Source organism: Perca flavescens, chromosome 3 (genome assembly GCF_004354835.1).
Source record: "Perca flavescens isolate YP-PL-M2 chromosome 3, PFLA_1.0, whole genome shotgun sequence".
NCBI lineage: Eukaryota > Metazoa > Chordata > Actinopteri > Perciformes > Percidae > Perca > Perca flavescens.
This window is the reverse complement of record NC_041333.1, coordinates 32,801,339-32,814,624: the sequence shown is the minus strand read 5'-3', so window position 1 is coordinate 32,814,624 and position 13,286 is coordinate 32,801,339. Positions and strand designations below refer to the sequence as shown.

At 42.0% G+C, this 13,286-nt stretch overlaps 1 protein-coding gene across 2 annotated transcripts in view; it reads left to right on the top strand.

The window, feature by feature from the left end:
- axl (AXL receptor tyrosine kinase) overlaps positions 1 to 13,286 on the top strand; it is a 29,267-nt gene that overhangs the window by 12,885 nt on the left and 3,096 nt on the right. Inside the window, exons 9-20 of one of the 2 annotated variants that reach the window (XM_028573076.1) lie at positions 4,607 to 4,746; positions 4,854 to 4,998; positions 5,224 to 5,241; positions 6,243 to 6,372; positions 6,615 to 6,706; positions 8,847 to 8,942; positions 9,244 to 9,321; positions 9,794 to 9,886; positions 10,636 to 10,757; positions 11,391 to 11,500; positions 12,040 to 12,199; positions 12,555 to 12,691. In XM_028573076.1, coding sequence (XP_028428877.1) covers positions 4,607 to 4,746; positions 4,854 to 4,998; positions 5,224 to 5,241; positions 6,243 to 6,372; positions 6,615 to 6,706; positions 8,847 to 8,942; positions 9,244 to 9,321; positions 9,794 to 9,886; positions 10,636 to 10,757; positions 11,391 to 11,500; positions 12,040 to 12,199; positions 12,555 to 12,691 — 1,321 coding nt within the window. The remainder of the gene's footprint in view (positions 1 to 4,606; positions 4,747 to 4,853; positions 4,999 to 5,223; positions 5,242 to 6,242; positions 6,373 to 6,614; positions 6,707 to 8,846; positions 8,943 to 9,243; positions 9,322 to 9,793; positions 9,887 to 10,635; positions 10,758 to 11,390; positions 11,501 to 12,039; positions 12,200 to 12,554; positions 12,692 to 13,286) is intronic. The other variant, XM_028573077.1, reaches the window with a different exon arrangement.

Sequence of the window (13,286 nt, the reverse complement as noted above, 5' to 3'; positions counted from 1 at the left end):
CGGGGTCACTTCCTCTGAAGTGAGTCAAGGTTAAGGCTGTGTTATCTGGCTACTGAGTCCAAGTCTCCTCCAACTCCGGCTGTGTACTGTAACCAATACAAGACAGATGCTACACTGCGACGAGCAGGCACAATTGAGCAGCTTTTCAAGGCTGTACCAAGAATCTCTTAATTGAAATATGAAGTATTGCATTTCCATTGCAGAATTTCACATAAATACCCAGGAGGTACCATTAGAATTATGGCCTTACAGAGTGGGATTTACCAAAGAACAAGTCCTGGTCACGTCTCTAGTGTTCAGTGGTAAATTGTGACTCTTGGAAATTTTGATGATACAGCGTTTGAACACTTGCATTTCAAAGCTGTGTTAGTGTTTTTTACATACTTAAGACAAGTCCCTTCATTGCTCAGGCCAATTGATTATGAAAGATGCCTGTTGCCTTTTTTTAATTTGTATTTTGTTATTGACTTTCTTGCCTCGAATTAAAGCTGACATTAGCTGCAAAAAGTCACCTAAAGGGGGCCCTGAGGTGCAATAGTCACACTCATGAGTATTTCACAGCTTAATGAACAACAGTGAAACACCCAAAAGGGTTATGGTTAGGGTTAGAGTTAGAGTTCATGTGTCATGACTGTCATGACAGTGTCATGTGTTCATGACAGTGACATGTCACTCTTATGTAGATACCTTCAAGTAAAGTGTTACCCTAAGTGTTTTTCTGAGCTTGTTTTAAGGTGAATTTGATTCACTGCAGGTTTTAATCTATCGACTGTTTTTCAGCTTGATGATAACAAGGAGTCAGAGAATCGAGTTACAGTGCACATAATAGTTAGTCATAATATTCCTTCCTGTGCCGCTTTAACTTAGTCTGTGTTTATGAAGAATACCAGACACCAGTCACAGTACCTTAACAGACTCAACTTTCAAATGTAAACTCTTGAGGTAGAAAGCTGACTGGTATTGAAGGGACAGAGTATGTGGAGACGGAGACGGGGAGAGGGAGGGTAGACGTTAAATTCTCCTGAAAGGCTTCAGTTAGGATCGCAGCTCTCTGGCCAAACTGTAATGCTAGGCTGCTGTGTGTTTGAGTTTTAACTGAGGTGGGATTTTCCATGCCAGCTCATGCTGTCTCTATCCCTGGATGAATAGGAATGGAAACAGCGTACACTAAGAGGAGAGATATGCCACAGGAGGGATGATGGGGGCTTTCCATAATGGAAGCTGCTCCTAATTTGAAAACACTTCAGCATAGCATTTCTCATAAATAGGAAAATAGAGAAGTAGCACTCCTTGAACTGTTACTGTAAAGGAGAAGGACAAAAAGTGCTTTTGAGATATGCTTGCTACATTCAAGATTGTCAAGTTTCAGTTCTGTATTCAACAAAGTTATAGAAATCTTTGGTTGGTTTCAGTGGAAAAAATCCTTTGTTTTGCCAAATTATGTAATGCCCCTTTGGACAGTATTGTTTCATCTCTCAGCTCTCTCTGCACTTGTCCTAATGAGTCAGAGGATGCAAATAAAAACAGAAGATAAGATTCAGCTGGTGGTCAAAGAAAGTTCAGGAGGCACTGGAGGTGAAAGGGAGTGAGAGAATGAAGGGGAGAGGTAGGCTGCTCACATCTCAGCCAGATTTTCCACATCTGTCCCTTTGGTTTCAGCGCTGTAGACTGACAAAACTTGCATGAGGCTCTGTTGTTGAGCCAGAAGTCTTTCTTTCTTGCATTTCTTTCTGCTCCATTGGTTTTTCATTAAGACATTGAGCAGATATGTGCTTTACTATGTCTTAACATGTGTCATCCTGACACAGACATCTCCATTTGCTGCTCCTCTGTCTCCTCCTTGATTTGTAAGAGTCCTTCACTTCATTACAGACTCTTCTCCTGCCAGCTCTTTTTTATTCTCATGTCCATCCTCCATTTCACTCAAGGAGACAGGGCTAACTTGCTCTCCTTTTGTTGCAATCAGTCTTTTTCGACCTCAAATCTTACAAACAGCGCTGAGGAATTTATTTCCCTCCATCAAACAAGGTTTTTTCTCAATCCAATCTTTTAACTTCACTCCTTCATCTCTCATTTCCCCCCTTTTGTTTGACCTCAGATGACCTATGATTTCCCCTGTTCCAGAGCACACAGCTCGGCACTGTGGGAACAACAAAAAGAAGGGGTTGATGGTGGGAGAAGGCAAGAAATGCATAGACGAGCAGGGAAACGAGGGAAGGGGGCGCTTTGAGAAAACACTTATTTTGCTATTTTCCCAAAGCCCACTATTTTCCCCGGAGGATGAGAGAACAGAACGAGAGAGAGGAGGGGGGCTGATCGGTGGGAGAGGAAGCGAGACGACCCATGTCACCCTCTAATCCTAAAGCTGCAAAGAGATTATGTTTTACATATATATCCTGTAAACGCATGTTTCTTTCTCTTTCCGAAATAACTCCAGAAATGTATTTCCCCCCAAAAACAAACAAAATGAAAGGACTAAAACCTGGTGTTGCAACACTTGAAAACTGTTATTGTGTACTTCCTGCATAGTTTGTTACACTGAAAAGGCAGCCTGGTTCCCTTCTACACATCTGTCTGTACCCCTAAAGTGACGCCAGAATTAATCCAGAGTTACGGGACACCTAAACTCACCGTCCTGATGGAAGTGAGTCATGACGACGTGGCACAACACACACACACACACACACACACACACACACACACACACACACACACACACACGTGTGTCACATTTAATTCTGTTTAGTAATACTACTGCCAGCAAAAATGCGAAAGACTCCATTTTCTGGAGACAGTCTGTTCCACCATAAAAGCTGAAACGAGGTGGACGACCAAAAAAGTTGTGACATTTTTGATGACACTAACATTCATGCTTTGACTGATCTGGGAAACATGTTTCCTATGTAGTGCTGAGTTTGTTTTCATTTATGGAGAACAGACTCCAGATCCCAGGGTTATGCGTCATATTTTTTGGCTTATGGATGACCCTTTTCCATCCACGCGTTGACCCACGCAGAGACTGAGAGTACGAGATGAAGTTTACAGAAAGGGAAACAGAGAACCAGGCCTGCCACTGAACGATGTTTAAATGCTTCCAAGCGTGGTTATCTGACACTGCTTCTTCAATAGCAGCTCGAAACAGGATGTGGAACAGTAGTCTGCCATGGATGCAGATGTTAACCTCTTGGGTTGTGAACTAATTGTGGCTCAAAAGTGTTTGTTTCTCAGCCTCTTGCCAAGTGGAAGACAAAGGAACAATATGATTTTTTTTCCTCTGCAGTTTTTTCCCTCCTCCACAAAGTTTTACGTCAACAATTAACATCTCTGTTCTCTTAAACTCATAGCTCCTTCGACGACAAAAGAGAGAGAGGCATTGCCACAGAGAGGGCAGCGAGGGAGAAGAAAACTTGGAAAGGAGGAGATGGAATCATGTTGGATAGAAGACAGGAAGACAGAAAGAGATAAAGAGGGAAGGAGAAAGGGAGGGTTAGGGAACAAAGAGGTGAAGAAGGAGGCAGAGAGAGACGGAGAGATGAAGGATCTTAGGTGGATACAAACTGCTGGAACAAACTTGACTTGGAGTTTTTTTTTTTTTTTTTGCCGCTGGCAGGCAGAACAGGGACCGCATGTGGAAACAATCATCCGCCAAACGCTTCCTGATAACATCATCCATAGGCTGGGCCATGTTTCCCAAACTCACACTGACTGGGTGTGTGTGTGTGTGTGTGTGTGTGTGTGTGTGTGTGTGTGTGTGTGTGTTGTGGGTGGGTGGGTGTGAGCGAGTTTGGGTGTGTGTGGGTGGGAGCGTGTGTGGGTGTCCAGTTATTTGTGTGACTTTGTAAGAGTGAGAAGCAAAGACAAAGAGAGCCTTAACTCAAACGGCAACAAAGGAAATAAGCACTCGGCGAAAAGGTTCTTGGATTTCTGTGCTGTACAGAGCATCAATCTCTCCCTCTCTCTCTCTCTCTCTCTCTCTCTCTCTCTCTCTCTCTCTCTCTCTCTCTCTCTCTCTCTCACACACACACACATACACACACTTCACACTATTTGTAGCATTTTATTCAGCTCTCTTTTTCTCTCCACTGGGTATTTCTGCTGCCAGCAGCCTTTTTCACTCTATGCTTCAGGAAAAGAGAATGAAGCATAAATGGGCATGGACAGAAGAGGAGGGACAGCATGAAGGAGGGAGACACAGGTCTCAGCGTGTGTCCATCTGAGGTCGCCCAACCATGGCTTCTGAACTCAGATAATCGCCCCATGTCTGTGGTGCCCTAAGCTAGCCTTTTTTGTCCTAATAAAGCTGAATTCTCCACATTTCTCTGACATCTTCCCCTTCCAGCTGTTGTAGTTATCCACACCCTAGAGGCTCGAGGCTGTCAAAACAACACACGCCTGGCTAACCCCCAACCCACTGGCCCCTGTTCCACCAAACCCACAGTCACAGCAGCACTGCCGACTCCTCATTCATACCCAAAATATTTTGACACGTAGCCCGCCACACCCCGAGCTACATGCTTGCCCAATCTTACAACAACCCTACAAATGAAAGTCCATGCAACTGTTAGAAATGAAACAACTTCAAGTTGTGTTGTGTTGTGTGTTTCAGTGCCAGAAAACCCACCTGTGAACGTGAGCGCGGTGCTAAACGGGACTGAGGTGCTGGTGACGTGGGAGGGACCTCCAGGGAAGCTGAATGGAGAACTACAAGGCTACGTGGTGGAGTACAGCACACCTGCCGCACAGCAGGTCAGTCTGGGAAACACACACACACTTGTGGTGGTTTCTGATGACAGATTATAGAAAATGTAAATCTGCTTGACACTGACCGTCTCCCTCTTTTCTTTTGTTGACAGTATGTTGTGAACACTGGATTGGACACCGAGCTCTCAATCAATCTGTCTGTCCCCCTGTCCAATGTGTCTTTTCGAGTGTGTGCCTATACAGGGGCGGGGCCAGGACCCTGGACCCCCACTCAGACCCTGACACTTATTGCTCCTGGTGAGTGACAAGAAGTGTGTAAATTACTATGGTTACTTATATTAGTATGATTTCTTATGAAAATAATTTTTTTTGCATCATTTCGTAAGGGAATAGACTGACTCTAGCTTTATTAGCATTATATAATGATCACAATGAATTTACTAGAAGGTGTCAGATGTTTCATATAAATCTTCTGCAAATATAAACTATTGACATTAGCTCTGCTTTTTTTTACTCTTACAGAAATGGAGGAATTTAGAGGTGAGGAGGTGATCGGCTTAGTACATACTTTGCACAAACTGTGAGCAATGAGAGTGACACGTAATGACACAGTGACAGTGGAAGTGAGCTCATGTTGCTTTTTCCAACGCAGGACTTCTCTTTCTTATTTTCTGTCACTGGGTTCCTCTGTGAGCCTGAAAGTTCCTTCCTGTGTATCTCAGAAAAAAAGGAAGGAAGAGAAAAAAGAGAAGAAAGGATTTCAGAGAGAGAGAGAGACAGGAAAGGGGAAGAGGGGTGGTGGGGTGAATGGGGGAGACGCATCATAAATATTTATAACGGGCAGGAACAGTGTAGCATCTCTGTTTGCTTAGTCTAATAGAGCCAGACAGACAATTCAAACAACAAGAATGGCAGATAAAAAGAGGCAAGGAAAGTTAGGAGGGGGGTGTGTGAATTAGAGGTTGAAAACAGTGGGTGGAGGTTGTGAAAGAATAGCAGTAGCTTGGGGTGCAGGGCGGGAGCTGGGAGTACATTTCATGGGACTGCAAGAACTCAGACAAAGTAGAAGTTTTGTTAATGAGGAAAAAAGGAGCATATTTTTTAGTAAGATAGATTTAGCTCGACAAACATAGAGGGCAGCACTGAGGTCTCTTAGTCAGTTTGCCCAGCTGAAACATATTCTTCCTCACAATAATACTGCATATTTATGTAATGAGTAAACATTGTCTTCTAACAAGGGAATAATGACTTTACAAACTTATTTCTGTCGCATTCCAAGCATTTATAATAACAAGGGAATAAAGAAGGGGACTTGACCATTTACAATTGTACACTTTGTTCACTGTGGCACTCCGTAAAGCTGTAATAAGCTGTATAATTATACAGCTTTGCCTTCAGTTGATAAAATAAATCAACACATAATCTCTGCTTTTTGTCACTTTATGAGTTCCATACTCCATGCTAAATTCTCTCCTCACCTTAAAAGCCACACATGACTAAACCCTCATCTGTCTCTGTCCACACCCCTTCCCTTCCCTCAGGTCCTTCATCGCCCCCGGCCTTTTCCTGGCACTGGTGGTATGTGGTGATGGCCATTGCCGGCGCCGTGTCCATAGCTGTGCTCATGGCTGTTTATGTGGCCAAGCTGCGGCGTAAGGAGACGCGTTTTGGGTGCGTAAACTGTTGGCGCTCCTCCTGGGTGGAAGGGAGGGACTCAATAGCTGTGCCAAACCAAAAATCGCCAGTATTTTTCAGCTCCATGACCTAGTTGCCTCACTTAAGCATGAAAGACCAACAGTCATTCTTCTAAATTATGGAGCAATGCCATGTTTTCAGCTGTGTTTACGCATCTGCTGCAGAGGCCTCTCATTGTGTTTTGCCCTGATTTGTATGATGTGTTTATGCATTCCCAGAGAGGCGTTTGAACCCATGATGGAGAGCGGAGAGCTGGTGGTCAGGTATCGCGCTCGCCGCACCTACAGCCGCAGGACTACAGAAGCAACATGTGAGTTCCCCACTGCATGTTACACAGAAAAATGAACATGTGTTCCCCTCTCTGCCCCTGCATGTTACTCAGAAAGATGACACTTTATATTTCCTCCTGACTGTCCCTAAGAGGTAAGTCTCTCAGCATGCCAAGACCTGCCTCTGTCCCCAGGATATAGCGATACAAAACAGGTTGTATAATAGCATGTTCTCTCATGCCCTGGGCTTGGATTCAACAGTTCGATGGAAGAAACTCTGTTTGCTGTAATGACACACAACGACAGATCTATTTTCCACATTTCAAGACAGGAATCAAGTCCTTGGTTTGTCTGGTTGATCAAAGGCAGGAATGCCAACAACTAAGGGTTAATTCATTCCCCACAGCTGTGAAAACAGCCCTGGTGTGTCAGCTGACATACTTCACAACAACACTGTGTCCCTTATACTCTATAAAGCAATGTATCTTTTTATAATCATATCAAGAAGATGTGCAGTAAATCCATTGGTGAAGTTGTGCCCTGTATAATCAGGCGTGAATAGCAGAATTAAATTTGACTTGGCTACATTTTACTGACAGAGCAGCGTAGAGGAAGGAGGTGGGGCATTGGGGGTGAAATCAAGATAACGGCACATTGTGGGAAAGGGAGTACAATTACATCAGGGAGCTAGTGATTTGACGTACCCCTCATCTGAATGAGATTTCACACTTAAGCAGCCTGTAACAACAGACGAAGAGTTACTGCTAGCAGTTTGAGTCACTGCTCTGACTGGAGGTCATATCACCTTTGGGGAATAAACTGGGAAGAAAAAGTCTTGTCCGGGTGGAGCTACGACTTCGTACTGGTGGAACACAAAGCTGTGGTTGGCAGTGGTTTGTGTGCTTTCACCAGCAGTACCTGTGAGTCCTCATGATTGTAGACAGAGATACGTACCTGCAAACACAGCCTCAAATTTCACACAGCTGGGTCACATTCAATTCGTGACTTTTTTTTGTCCCAGGTGTATGCGCAATATTTGTGTAGATCTAATACACAAGTCTCAGCTTGCCGCAGCCACGAAGAGGCCAGGGGAAAGGGAAAACTGTGGAGAAAAAAACATATTCAGTGAGTAAAATGAGACCAGCTTGGGGAAAAAAAGAGATTGAGATGTGTAGTCAGTATGAATGGGGGAAAACTTGCTGGGAATAAAGGAAGGGGTCAGATTGGAGGGATTTGGGTTGGATTTACACTGCTGATGTTGACCATTAAAATTTGGCCAATTTTCAGGACAAAGTCGAAACCCCGGGACTCTGGTTATTGCATTGCATTGGCTAATAGCTGGTCACGCCAACATGTGTTGGAACATGCCTGTGGACTGAGCACATTGTTGTTCGACGCGTGGCAGATTGATAGCGTAGCAGCAGCTGGAGGGGGATCTCTGATGCATGTCGTCGCCTTGTCATATTCTGGCCCAGATGTGAAAACAGAGCTAACGTCTGTAGCGCAGTCTGCTCGCCACCATACAGCGCAATGACAGCCAGCTGGTTGAAGGGAGTCAGGAATATTTAAACCATCGTAAATCCTCTGATCTCAACTCCCCAACTGGGTCCCTTGCAGGATTCAGATTCAGAACTTATCATATAGTTTGGAATTTTGAATTAGTCTTTATTTTGTATCGTTTGTGACTCTATTTTCAGCTGCAATTAAGTTTTAGTTTTCTGGGTTTGGTGGTTTTAGTTCAGGTTTTATTTATTTTTTGTTTTATTTGAACCTACATTTTTTCCTTTTGAAAGACAGTTTGTAAGATATAATTGACATTTAGAGTAATGTTTTTTTAGTATTTTTGAAACAGGACTTCATTAAAAACAATAGATACTGGATTCAATTATTACATTAATACATATTCAAATAATGTAATGTTTAGCCCATTTTTAAACCTCTTCTTTTGCAATAACAAAAAGGTGAAGACTAAGACGATTTAATAAAAAAAAGTGCACAGGATGGTTTTAGTTCAGTCAGTCTAATTTCCATTGTTACTCAAGTTTATTAACACTTTGTTTTTGGCTTAGTGTCGTGCATTGCGTTTTTACAATCTGGCTGTTTTTCTGTCTTTTATGTGTTGTTCATTAAAGTGCTTTCCGCCCCAAACACCATTAAAATTCCTTATTTTTTCCTCCTCAGTGAACAGTCTGGGCATCAGCGACGAGCTGAAGCAGAAGCTCCAAGACGTGATGGTGGACAGACATAAACTAACCCTGGGAAAGACCCTGGGAGAAGGTACTGCTTGGTTTTGTGTCAGTCTCATTTCTGGGGGTAGCCTGGAGGTAATATGTACACAGTACATAGTAAGGACTTATCTGCCATAGCAGTAATGCTTGCTTTCCACTTATCTCCAGTTATTTCCATCTGACACTAATATGCGTTGACCCCGGGTAGTTTAACAGTTTACAATGTGATAACCTCCTAGCCCTGTACCCTGTGAAGTCAGGAGGCCAACAACTCTTCCCTGTTTAATGAGACATTTAATCTTGTTGCATCTTATCTGGGTGTTTGATTATGTTTTATTGTCTTTCTTTAGGGGAGTTTGGCTCTGTGATGGAAGGCCTGCTGACTCAGGAGGAGTCTGCTCTCAAAGTTGCTGTCAAGACTATGAAGAGTGAGTAGACAGTAAAAGTACTCAGGAATTACCACAATGAATCCCTTCATCTCGGGAACACAGGCCAATTGATGGACATCAATCCGGGTCAGAAATTCACAAGTGCTGGGGGCAAAACTGTCTTTTTTTGATCAGAAAACAGACAACAGTGCAGCTTGTAAAAGATATTGGCAGAAGAAAAAGTTGACCCCATGTTGACCGTAGTGCCAAAGTAAAGACAATTGTATAAAAACTCCAAAGTTGAGGGAAAAGATGAAATTGGGAAAAACAGCGCCACCCTCTTTCGTGAGATTTCTGGCAGTTTCAACTTGTGGCCACGAAGTTCAAACAAACTTAGTGGTAAAAACTGCTAACATGTATTAAATTATAGTTTATAAATTCAGGAGCCAAAACACCATCTGAAGTGTATTTCTTACTCGGGCAACCTTTCAACGTGGCACATGGGCTCACCTCTGTATCGTCTCCTCTCCAGTTGCCATCTGTACCCGCTCAGAGATGGAAGATTTTCTCCGTGAGGCTGCCTGCATGAAAGAGTTTGACCACCGCAATGTCATGAGGCTTCTAGGTGAGTCAGGATTCATACTGCCTGGCAGGTCATGGGTTAATTAATGGGCTAATTAAAATAAAAAAGGGTTATGCTTTCTTACTTAGTTGATATTTGTGGGTTTCTTTGCAGAGGTTCCAAAAGGTGATGTGTTTTTCCTAACCCTAACCCTAACCCTAACCCCATGCTACACCCTTTCATCAAGTTTCTTGAAAATTGGGCCAGTAGTTTTTTTGGTAATCCTGCTGACAAACAAACCGAACTGAAAACGTTGATGAAGTGAATTCCACCATGTGGGTACAACCCCAAAAAGTGCAGGAATCATGCAATACATTAACATTAACATTTCCTCAGGATTCCTTAGGATCCCCACAAACCTTACTATAAGCTGTTTTTAATGGAACTACTTTCTATCAAAGAAATAGTCCAAATTGACTGCAATTTTAGATTTTTGAAAGTAATAGGGAGACTGGAAAGACTAAATGTTTGAGCTGAATACCTCAAAACCTGTGCAAATGAAACCATATATATATATATATATATATATATATATATATATATATATATATATATATATATATATATATATATATATATATGTGTGACTAAATACCACTAAAGGTAAGTGAGAAAATGTTTCTTTTTTTTGTAATTTGCCTGAACTAACCCTTTAAAATTACTGCATTCTTTAAATAGCAAATACAAGACTGAGATGTACAGAACATGTATGTAGTCAATGTGTATAATACTAATCTGAAGTGTTTTTACAGGTGTGTGTCTGCAGACTGTGGAGAGTGAAGGTTACCCCTCCCCGGTGGTCATTCTGCCCTATATGAAACACGGAGACCTGCACAGCTATCTGCTATACTCAAGGCTGGGAGACTCTCCTGTGGTTGGTTGGATTTCAAACAATAAAAGCAGCGAGTCAGCAACACATACATGTGCAAAAGCAGGCAGCCGCACGCATACAGTCCCACACAATTTAACAGCTTAATGGATTCGGGGCATAGACTGTATACAAAGTTTGGGGTTTATTAATTCACATGAATGTCTGTCAGCAAAATGGGATCCAAAGGTCAACATAGTCGTAAAGTGTTTGTTACAGTTAAGTCACCATCCACACCTTATTGGCAGTGCGTACGCTCTGAGATCATGAAAACACAAGATATGTGTCTGTTGTTGCTACATGTATCTGCAGTTTTACTTATTAATGGATGAGATGCTTTTTTGGAACTGAGAACTGTTATACGCAGTAAGTCCCTGAAGAGCAGGGTTGAGAAACACAAGCCTAATCAAAACAAAAGATTCCTACAGAATGTTGAAACATCCATGTGTTCGGCACACATTCAAAAACACAGTGGTGTTGAACCCTATTCTTCCCACAGGAGGCCATTAGTATTCGGAGCACTCAGTTCTGGCTGATCACAGGTCCTCAAAGAGATGGACTCTAGTGCCCTCTACTGTGCAGAAAATAAATGTCAGCTGTGTGTGACTAAAACTTTTTTTTCTCTGTGCTGTCCTGCAGTACCTCCCGTCTCAAATGCTGGTAAAGTTTATGACTGATATTGCCCGAGGGATGGATTACCTCAGCAACAAGAACTTCATCCACAGAGACCTTGCCGCTCGCAACTGCATGTAAGCAAAATCTCTGCTTCCACATTTTACTCTTTTGGTTCCTGTTAGCAGTATCACTTGCTCTTTCTCTTGAAGAGGAAAAAGAACTAAAAGTGACTTAAGAGACTGCTCAAAGCAACATTTGGGAGGAGGGGAAGCCCAAAAAAGGCAGAAACTAATTTAATAAATATTATTATATATCATATTTTATAATCTTATCATATATTTTGTGTCAATCTGCAGCAAAATAACTAGTAACCTTTGATTTCAAGTAAATATAGTGAAATAACAAAATTGACCACTGAAATATAGTGGAGTACAAGTACAAAGTATCCAAAGTAAATAAAAGCAAGCAGTAACTTTCTTGTGTTATCCTCAACAGTTCTGTTAAATGTGCAATGTCACTGTGATGGCATCTTGTTATGCATTTATTTCTGTTACTGTCTAATAAATCAAATCAAATCAAATCAAAATGAATGTACTTTTTTACCTTACACCACCGCCTGAATGCCCCTTTACCAAAAAAGCAGCACTGTAACACTCTGGTTTCTCTGCGTCAGGCTGAACGAGAACATGAACGTATGTGTGGCCGACTTTGGCCTCTCCAAGAAGATCTACAACGGAGACTACTACAGGCAGGGGCGAATCTCAAAGATGCCCGTCAAATGGATCGCTATCGAGAGCTTAGCTGATCGCGTCTACACCACCAAAAGTGACGTGGTAGGTTCACCCACTGTGTGTGTGTGTATGTGCGTGTGCGTGTGTGTGTGTGTGTGTGTGTGTGTGTGTGTGTGTGTGTGTGTGTGTGTGTGTTTTTTAATCCCAGCACCTCACTACAATCCTTGGTGTGCGTTACCTTTCTATATTATAAATGAAACAAAAAGCTTAGAAAAACAAGCTTAGAAAAACATGTCTGTTGTTTCCACAGGGTTTAACCTGTGCAGATTCATGTCTGAAGTAGTGTATAGCAAGGTGTCTAAAAGCTAAAGGATTTCAAAACCTTTTAACCCTTGCCCTCTCTCTCTCCCTCTTTACTATGTCATGCTCCTTCTCTCCATCTCTCTCTTTCTCTCAGTGGTCGTTTGGAGTCACAATGTGGGAGATCGCCACGCGGGGCCAGACTCCGTACCCTGGGGTCGAAAACAGTGAGATTTATGATTACTTGAGACAGGGAAACCGTCTCAAACAGCCTCCAGACTGTCTGGACAGCATGTGAGTGTCAGCTCCTTCACTTTCACATTCCTCACAAAACACACTCAGCTGATGATGAAGTGTCTTGGGGATCTTTTGCCTCCTGATTAGAAGTATCTTTTTTCCATAAAGCAATCAAGGCTGGAGGCTAAAAACAGTTCCAGTCTATCTGGTTTCCAAGGAGCTTAGATCATGCTTTACATTTTTTTGTCATGTTTCTTAAAGCTATTTAGATAAACACACTTACTGAACTATTTTTTTCCAAGATATAGATTTGAAAAGCATGCACCCTTCCTTGTAATTAGCTTAAGACAAAAAAATTCTGGTATTTTTATTATTTCTTATTACCGTTTAAATTAATATTACCCTAAATTGTTGTTGTTGTTTTTTTCTTGATTTTCAGGTAACACACTACTTTATGAGTTTCTTAATTTCTTAATAATGTCCTTGGAGATTCCAGAGAAGGGAATTTTTTATTTTATACTAATATAGGAAAAACAGAGATCATTTTCTGAGACAAAACACTCAGCAAGTTCCTACCAATTTATTTTAACAACAATTAGAAGATAAAAAATGGCAGATATAATTGGTAAGAGAAAATCCAGTTATGTTAAGA